Raw genomic sequence first — 10000 nt, 5'->3', positions numbered from 1 at the left:
GCGTGGCATTTTGGGAAGTCTAACCAGGGCAGGACGTACACAGTGAATAACAAGGCACAGGGGAGCGTCATAGATCAGAGTGATCTAGGGATGCAGGTTGATAGAACGTGACATTAAGGGTAGATAGGGAGGTCAATAATGTTTTCAGCACATTGTCCTTCATCAGTCAGAGTTACTGAGAATTTCCGTTGGTATGTTATATGAAGATGTCAGGACTTTCATATGAAGAAAGACTGGATAGACTGGGCTTGTACTCGCTAGAATTTAGAAGATTGAGGGGGGATCATAGAAACTTACAAAATTCTTAAGGGGTTGGACAGGTTAGATGCAGGAAGATTGTTCCCGATGTTGGGGGAAGTCCAGAACAAGGGGTCACAGTTTAAGGATAAGGGGGAAATCTTTTAGGACCGAGATGAGAAAAACATTTGTGAATCTGTGGAATTCTCTGCCACAGAATTTAGTTGAGGCCAGTTCATTGGCTATATTTAAGAGGGAGTTAAATGTGGCCCTTGTGGCTAAAAGGATCAGGGGGTATGGAGAGAAGGCAGGTACAGGATACTGAGTTGGATGATCAGCCATGATCATATTGAATGGCGGTGCAGGCTCGAAGGGCCGAATGGCCTACTCCTGCACATATTTTCTATGTTTCTATGTTTATTATAGGTAGTACAAGACATTGGCGAGGCCACATTTGAAGTATTGTGTCCAGTTTTGGTCACTGGTATAGCAAGGATGTTGATAAGCTGGAAAGGGTGCAGAGAATATTGATGAGGATGTTGCCAGTTCTCGAGGGCCTGAGCTGCAGGGAGAGGTTGAACAGGTTGGGACTCTATTCCTTGCAGCGCAGGAGACTGGGGGATGATCTTGTAGAAGTGTATACATTTATAAGGATGATAGATAGGGTGAACGCACAGTACTTTACCCAGGGTAGGGGACCCAGAGGACATAGGTTTAAGGTGAGAGGGTGGAGATTTAATAGGAACTTTGGAGGAAACCTTTTCACTGATGGTGGTGGATATAGGGAACGAGTTGCCAGAGGAGGTAGTTGACGAATGCACAATAACAGCATTTAAAAGAGATTTGGACAGGTACATGGTTAGAGGGATCTGGGCCAAACATTGGCAGGTAGGACTGGTTTAGATGGGATTTTTAGTCAGAATGGAGTAGTTTGGCTCACACAGCGCAGGTGTTATCCTCGATCCCATCCCCTCACTGCAGACGGAGGGTGGGACCGCTGCCGCCGGCGGGGAACGTGTTTAACCATGACACCGTGTCCGTCTCCTCGCCGCCCCCACTTCACACGACTTGATACATGGTAACCATTGGAATAAAGCGTTAGCACTATATGAAGATCACACCCATCGTGAATCGGCCGTATTTAAAACGGTAGAAAACTTGTAAGTGTTCAAGATTCGGGAGAGTTTAATTGTAATATGTATATTCAACGAAACAATGAGATTCTCGCTTAATGCAACTTAACATGCCCAATAAAGGCAATACGTTACAGATAAATATATAATAATCAATAATACATAATGCTAGGTAACCAGACCATAATAGTATAACCACTGAAGTCCACGTTGCAACCGAAACCATAAGACCATGAGTTCTAGGAGCAGAATTAGTCCATTCGGCCCATCAAGTCTACGCCATCATTCAATCATGGCTGATCTATTTCCCCCCACAACCCCATTCTCCTGCCTTCTCCCCGTAACCTGGCCTGATAAAAACAAAGTCGACAATAGTTCACAGTTGCTGTGGTTATTATCGTGCAGTGTTCAAGTCAATAGACAATAGATGCAGGAGTAGGCCATTTGGCCCTTCGAGCCAGCACCACCATTCAATGTGATCATGGCTGATCATCCCCAATCAGTACACCGTTCCTGCCTTCTCCCCATATCCCCTGACTCCGCTATTTTTAAGAGCCCTATCTAGCTCTCTCTTGAAAGTATCCAGAGAACCGGCCTCCACCGCCCTCTGAGGCAGAGAATTCCACACTCACAACTCTCTGTGAGAAAACGTGTTTCCTCGTCTCCGTTCTAAATGGCTTGCCCCTTATTCTTAAACTGTGGCCCCTGGTTCTGTAGCCTGATGGTTACTGGGAAGAACAACACATGCTGAGGCAGGGGATGGAAAATTAAAATGAAAGATATTAATTCTAACTTTTCCCATGTACATACAACGCAGAATAGAAGTGACAAAAATGCTGGAGTAACTCAGCGGCTCAGGTAGCGTCTCCGGAGAAAAGGAACAGGTGACGTTCCGGGACCTTCATCAAGGGTCTCAACCAAAAAAGTAACTGTTCCTTTTCTCTAGAGATGCCGCCTGAGTCACTGTGTTAATCCAGCATTTTGGTATACACCAGAATTTTCAATTCCTTCTTACACAGAATAGTACAGCACAGCAAGAGGCTCTTTGCCCCACAATGTATGTGTTGAATATGAGGCCAAGTTAAACTAATCTTCCCTGCCTGATCCACATCCCTCCATTCCCTGCATATTAATGTGCATATCCAAAAGTCTCTTAAAGACCACTATCATATTCGCCTCCACCACCCCCCGGCAACACGTTCCAGGCACCCGCCACCCTCAGTGTCAAAACACTTGCCACACACACCTTCGATTTTCCAGCATCTGCAGTTCCTTCTTAAACACCTCCTTTGAACTCTGTGCCTTACAGCAATGCCTAATATTTGATATTTCCACACTGGGGAAAGGTTCTGTCTACCGTATCTATACCTCTCGTACCCAGGACATAGGTACAGTACAGAAACAGGACGTTCGGCCCACAATGTCTGTGCCGAACATAATGCCACGCCCAACTACTATCCGAATGCACGTGATCCATAGCCCTGCATTCCCTCAATGTTCAATGTTCATCCTCTGACAGCGCTATCAGTCTGAAGAGGTCTCCTGAACCGAAACATCACCTGTGCATGATCTCCAGGGATGCTGCCTGCCCCGCTCAGTTACTCCAGCTTTTTGTGTCTTTCATTGGTAAACTGGAATGGGTGAGAGGGGCTCTCTCATTGAAACATACAAGATTATTAAGGGTTTGGACACGCTAGAGGCAGGAAACATGTTCCCGATGTTGGGGGAGTCCAGAACCAGGGGCCACCGTTTAAGAATAAGGGGTAAGCCATTTAGAACGGAGACGATGAAACACAGAGAGTTGTGAGTCTTTGGAATTCTCTGCCTCAGATGGTGGTGGAGGCGGGTTCGCTGGATACTTTCAAGAGAGAGCTAGATAGGGCTCTTAAAGATAGCGGAGTCAGGCGATATGGAGAGAAGGCAGGAACCGGGCACTGATTGGGGATGATCAGCCATGATCAGTTTGCTCGAAGGGCCGAATGGCCTACTCCTGCACCTATTGCCTATTGAATGTGCAGTTCCTTGTGTCTATATCAAAGCTGTGGCCTCTAGCCTACGACAAAGGTTCTGACTGTCCACACTACCGATGCCTCTGATCATTCTCTACACTTCTAGCGGGTCTCCCCCCATTCTGGCTGGTATGCCAGATATAGCCATTGCCTGTATTTGGGTGGCAGGTGGCAGGTACATTACCATTGTGCATCTCTCATTGTGTGTCAGAGGGTGTGAGTGGAACTGACCATTGGCTGGGCATCAGCGACCATCCATGACAGTAGACGGGCCGTTATAGATGGCGAAAGATAAAGTCAAACGTCAGTCATGAGAAGCCGGGCGGTGATTGTCACCAGTTTATTACACTCAGCAATATACAACAATACCAGTTTATTATTGTACCCGGATACAGTGAAAACGTTGATGTACTTGCTATCCAGTCAAATATCACAACACGTGAATACAATCCATACTCAAGTACAACAGGTAGCGCAAAGTATTTAAAAAAAAATCAGAGTAGAATATTGTGTAACTGCGTTATAGTGTTGGTTACAGTGAAAGTGCAGATACAAAAAAGTGCAAGGGCTGCAATGTGGTCGGTTGGGAGATCGAGACTACATCCTAGCTTATGCAAGGGCCGTTCTGATGTCAGCGGGAAGAAGCTGTTTCCAGACCAGACTGTGGACTCGATGAGTATCGATGATTCATTGTGGAAAGCACGGATTATTCAACGACGGAACCATCGGGTGGCGGGGGAGGGTCAGATCCCCAGGCGTACAACCCCCACTTTGTTCAGGGGTGGTGGAGGAGGGAGGCGAGGGTGGTTTGGAGGGCCACAGAGTTCGGACAGAGTCCCTCGATCCCCGGGGGGCCTGGTACAGTAAATAAACCCACAGGGTCGGGGGGGGGGGGGGGGGGGGGGGGTGAGGGGGGGGGGGGGGGGGGTCGGAGGTAAGGGGGGAGGGGGGTGGGTGGCCTGCCATTTGCCTGGGCCTTTGCTCCCGATCCCCACCCTCTCCCTGACGCGGGGAGACTTTCACGGAGGCTGCAAGGGGAGTAGATGGCACCGTGGGGAGCAGTGGAGAGAGTTGTAGGCGGCGCTGGAATTGGGCAGAGGGACAGCAGATGGAAATTTGGGGGGGGGGGGGGGCATTTGGGAAGAGGACATAACTTGGGGGGGGGGGAGGTGAGGAGTGGTGTGGAGGAACAGCCCCTGACCTTGGGGACCCCTCCCCTTGGAGATGGCCGTCCACGGACAATGTGTGGGCCAGAGGAGAGGGGCACGGCGGGGTGGGGGGGGGGGGGGGGGCAGTACCTGTCTGATCCCTCACTCCGTCACTCCACCCTCCTGACCCTCCCTCTCCAACCCCCTGACCATCCACACTCCCCTCCATCCTCCCGCACCTGACCCTTTCCCCAATCCCCATCTCGCTCCTCCTCTCTACGCTTCTGAACCCATCCAAACCCCTGGCCCCCCCATTCCCACTCCCCCTACTGACCCCTCCCCATCCACCCTGGATCCCTCCCCATCCACCCTTAATCCACCGCGTGTCCCACTCCCCATCCACTCAATAAGTATGGCCTCCCTCCCTACACCCCATTCCTGGCCCCTCCCCATCCACCCCTGGCCCCTGCCCCATCCAAACCCTGGACCCCTCCCCATCCACTCCTGATAGTCCCTCCCATACCACTGGCTGGCCCCTCCCATCCACTCCTGGTGCACCCTCCACTATATGTCCATTGCGGCCCCTCCCCATCCAGTACTGGCCCATCCACACCTTAACCCCTCCCCCAAAACCAACCTGGCCCCTCCCCATCCATGGCCCTTATCACACCCTGGCCCCTCCACATCCACACCCTGCCCCTCCCCCATCCACCTGCCCCTACCAGTCCTCCCCATTCCACCCTGGACCCCTCCCCATCCACACCTTGCCCCCCCCATCACACCAACCCCTCCCTCAATCACCTGACCCCCCCATAGTGGGCCCCTCACCTTATTTGACCTTTCTCTCTCCCACTGGTAACCCTCACACCACTCAACACCCATCTCCTCTTCACACCCACTAGTGTCTCCTTATTACCTTTCTCTTCCCGTGACCTCCACCCTTACATCCCCACACCCAGGGGCTTAACCCTTCCTCTCTCCCTCCAATCCGCTCACCACTCCCTCTCATCCCCCTCCCTCCCTCCCCCCTCCCCTCACCCGGTTGCCCCTGCCTCACCCCACTGCGTCTCCCACCTCCCGTACTCTACTTAGACCCCACCCCCCCCCGGATCATTATTTACAAGGGGGGGGGGCTGTGAGGTCCAGGTGTCCATGGGTCTGATAGCCGGGGCTGTGGCCGGTGTCCGGAGGTCCGGTCCCAGCGCCCACTCGCCGATGTCCGGTGTCCCCGGGCCTTGTGTCCAGTCTCCAGGGTCCCGGTCGTGTCTAGTGCAGCTCCCCGCGGAAGGGCAGCAACAGGCAACAGGTAGCGGATGAGCGGCGGCGGCAGCGGCAGGCGGGCGAGGCGGGCGCGGTGGTCAGGCCCGGGCACTCGGTGCGGATCACGCAGCGGGCGAGGATGCTGGCAGGGACCGCGGCTGCCGGCGGAGTGCCCACACAGAGCTGTAGAAAGCGCCGTGTTCCTGGGGACCACGGGCAACGTCAGCGGAGGCAAACACACCCCCCCCCCCCCCCCCCCAGACAGAGAGCTACACACGGACCCATATCACCCACCCACAGACCCCCCCCCCCACCCCACACACACACACACACACACACACACACCACACACACACACACACACACCCACACACACAGGCACACACACACACACACACACACACACACACACACCCACACACACACAGACACACACACACACACACCACACACACACCACACACACACACACACACACACACACACACACACACACACACACACACACACACACACAGACCTAGACACACACAGACCTAGACACACACACAGACCCCACCCCCCACACACACACACACACAGACCCACACCCACACCCACGCACACACACACACACACACACAAAGACACACACACAGACACACACACACACACACACACACACACACACACACACACACAGACACACACACACACACACACACACACACACACACACACACACACACACACACACACACACACACACACACACACACACACACACACACACACACACACACACACACACACACACACACCCACAGACACACACACACACACACACACACACACACACACACACACACACACACACAAACACCCACACACACACACACACACACACACACACACACACACACACAGACACACACACACAGACACACACACACACCCACACCACACACACACGCACACACAGACACACACAGGCACACCCACACACAGACCCACACACACACACACACACACACACACACACACACACACACACACACACACACACACACACCCACACACACACACACACAGACCCACACACACACACACACACACACACACACACACACACACACACACACACACACACACACACACACACACACACACACACACACACACACAGACACACACACAGACACACACACACCCACACACACAGACACACACACACACACACACACACACACACACACACACACACACACACAGACACACACACACAGACACACACACACACACACACACACACACACACACACACACACACACACAGACCCACACACACACACACACACCCATACCCCCACAGCCACAGACACACACACACACAGACCCATACACCCACAGACACACACACACACACACACACACACACACACACACACACACACACACACACACACACACAGGACCCATACCCCCACAGACACAGGCACACACATAGCCCACACATACACCCAGACACACACACTCAGACACAGACCCAGACACACAGACCCTGACACACCCGCACACACACAGACACACATACAGTCCCAGAGACCCACACAGACACACAGACGCCAGACACACAGTCCCACACACAAAGCCCCGCACACACAGACCCACCCATAGACCCCACACACACGCGCACACACAGTCCCACACACAAAGCCCCTGATACAGTCCCACACACAGTCCCCCACACACGCTACACAGATCCACACACAAAGCCCTAGACACAGCCACCCATACAGCTCCAGACCCTTACGACGCGGCACTGTCAATGAGCGGTGACACCCCCATACACAGACACAGACACAAACCCAGGCATAGACTCTGGCACAGACCCACACATAAACCCCCAAAGACCCCCCCCCCCACCCCCCCCCCCCCCCCCCCCCCCCCCCCCCCCCCCCCCCACACACCCCCCACACCACACACAGACACACTCCCCACACTACGGGTCGCCGTTAGCAGGCGGCGATACCCCAGCCACAGAGCCAGACACACATCCGCACACAGACCGCTCAAGGCGACATCAAACACACACACACACCCCCGGACTCACACTGAGTACCGGGAGCACACGGAACACAGGCCACGCCGCACACGCTCACACCCACCCACACATCATCTCCACCCCATATACACACACACACACCCGCCCCACCTCAAGCACATCCAACCCAACCCCCACCCATCATCCTACCCACTCCACAGGCGATGTCCACCCCCACCCCTCCCGCAGCGGGCAGTCGCTACCTGCAACACCTCCGGCGGCACCGCCCGGATCCAGTCATCCGTAACCTTCAGCCGGTCGTAGACGTTGGCCAGGACCTCGATGGTGCGCGGGGGAACGGGAGCAGTATTTCAACACCTGGGGGGGGGGGGGGGGGGGGGGGGGGGGGGGGTGAGAGAGAGGGGGGAAAGAGGGTGAGAAAGAATGGGAGGGGAAAATGAGGAGTGGGGAGAGGGAGGGGTCCGCGGTCACATATCGCTCCGAGTGAGTGAGAGGGGACAGTGGTGACCCAGATGTGTGCAGCTGTGGCCATGGCCACTAATCCTGTTCTACACACGGAGCGGACAGGGGGAGACTGGGCGGTTTCTCTGAAGAGTCGGGGGGTGAAGGGAGACCTGATAGAAGTCTATACAACTATTAAGGCCCAGATCGGGTGGACAGTCAGGCACTTTCCCCCAGGGTGGAAGTGTCAAAGACTAGAGGGCATCGCTTCAAGGTGGGAGGGTCAAAGTTCAGTGGCCTTACGAGTAGACAGGGCGGTCAAGGCGGCGTTTGGCTGGAATAACTCAGTGGGCCAGGCAACATCTCCGGAGAACATGGAGCCATGCGGCGTGCAAACAGGCCCTTCGGCTCAACTTGCGCACACCGCCCAACATGCCCCATTTACACTAGTCCCACCTGACTGCGTTTGTCCCACATGTCTCTAAACCTATCCTATCCATGTGTAAGAAAGAACTGCAGATGCTGGTTTAAATCAAAGGTTGTCACCTGGAGAGGTGAAAGCCTCCCCTCTCCCACCCCGTCTCCCTCTACCCCCTCCCCCCCGCCTGTGTGTTTGGGGGGGGGGGGGGGTGGTTAGTGTAAAGTGTGATGCCGCAGCCCCCCCACCCCCCCACACACACACACACACAAACGCGCGTTGGGGAAACAGACCCAACGGGTCTGCACTTGGTCTAGTATATATATATATATATATATATATATATAGGATAGGATAGGATACCTGTCCAAACGTTTCTTACGAAAGTCCCTTTCTCAACTACTTCCTCACTCTCTGTGGGAAAAAGCTACCTCACATATTCCTATTAAATCTCTCCCCCTCTCCCACCACCTCGCCCGAAGGCAGCCTGGCCCAGCTGTACCCCCTACCCGGCCCGGCCCGGGCCCCAGTGGGTTCCCCGCCTGCTGGTCCCCCCCCCCCCCCCGCCCCCCCGCCGTGCGCTCCCTGCTCCTGGCTGGGCACCTGTCCGGCGGCTTCTCTGCCTCATCTCCTTTGAACCCCCTTCCCACTCAGCCCCCTCCCCTTCACATCCACACTCCCCCTCAGCCCCCCCCTTCCCCCCATTCCCCACACCACCCCCTTCCACCCCCCCTCCCCCTCCCACTCCATCCACCTCGTTGCCTTCCCACTCCGTGTCCGCCTCGTTGCCCCCCCCCCCCCCCCCCCCCCCCCTCACCTTGGGCATGGCGCCGGGCCAGATGCGGATGGAGCCGTGGTTGAGGAGTGCGCGGACGGTGCGCTCTGGCTCCATGTGTAGCCTGTAGTTGACGGCCTGCAGCGCATTGTGCAGCGGCGCGTTGCCACCGTAGTCCATGCGGTTGGTGTCGGCGCCGCGGCCGAGCAGCATGTCGACGTTGCGGTGGTTGGCCGTGGAACAGGCGAGGTGCAGCGGCGACTGTTGCTCGCTGTCGAGGGTCCGCACGGCGGCTCCACTGTCCAGCAGCCGGCGGCACACCCGGTGGTAGCGCTCGGCGTCGGCCCGGCCGTGCGGCTGAGCACACACACAGTGCAGCGGCGTCTGGCCGCTCCCGTTCACCCCGTTAGCGCCGGCGCCAGCGCCCAGGTACAGCTCCACGTGTAGTTCCAGCCCGAAGCGGGCGGCGAAGTGCAGAGCGCTGTCCTCCCGTTCCTCCGTCCGGCTGTTCACGGAGGCGCCGGACGCCAGCAAA

General features: G+C 55.4%; 1 protein-coding gene across 1 annotated transcript in view; it reads right to left on the bottom strand.

The window, feature by feature from the left end:
* Positions 1-5831: 5831 nt before the first annotated feature.
* The window catches only part of LOC129695997 (ankyrin repeat and SOCS box protein 10-like), a 14350-nt gene continuing 10181 nt past the window's right edge, over positions 5832-10000 (bottom strand). Inside the window, 4 exon segments of the mRNA XM_055633418.1 lie at positions 5832-5990; positions 8074-8169; positions 8171-8188; positions 9508-10000. The exon segment at positions 9508-10000 is cut by the window's right edge and continues 12 nt beyond it. Coding sequence (XP_055489393.1) covers positions 5910-5990; positions 8074-8169; positions 8171-8188; positions 9508-10000 — 688 coding nt within the window. The 3' untranslated portion in view covers positions 5832-5909.

Source organism: Leucoraja erinacea, chromosome 4 (assembly GCF_028641065.1).
Source record: "Leucoraja erinacea ecotype New England chromosome 4, Leri_hhj_1, whole genome shotgun sequence".
Taxonomy (NCBI): Eukaryota; Metazoa; Chordata; class Chondrichthyes; order Rajiformes; family Rajidae; genus Leucoraja; species Leucoraja erinaceus.
The sequence above is the reverse complement of the archived record's forward strand: the minus strand, read 5'-3'. Positions and strand labels throughout refer to the sequence as shown.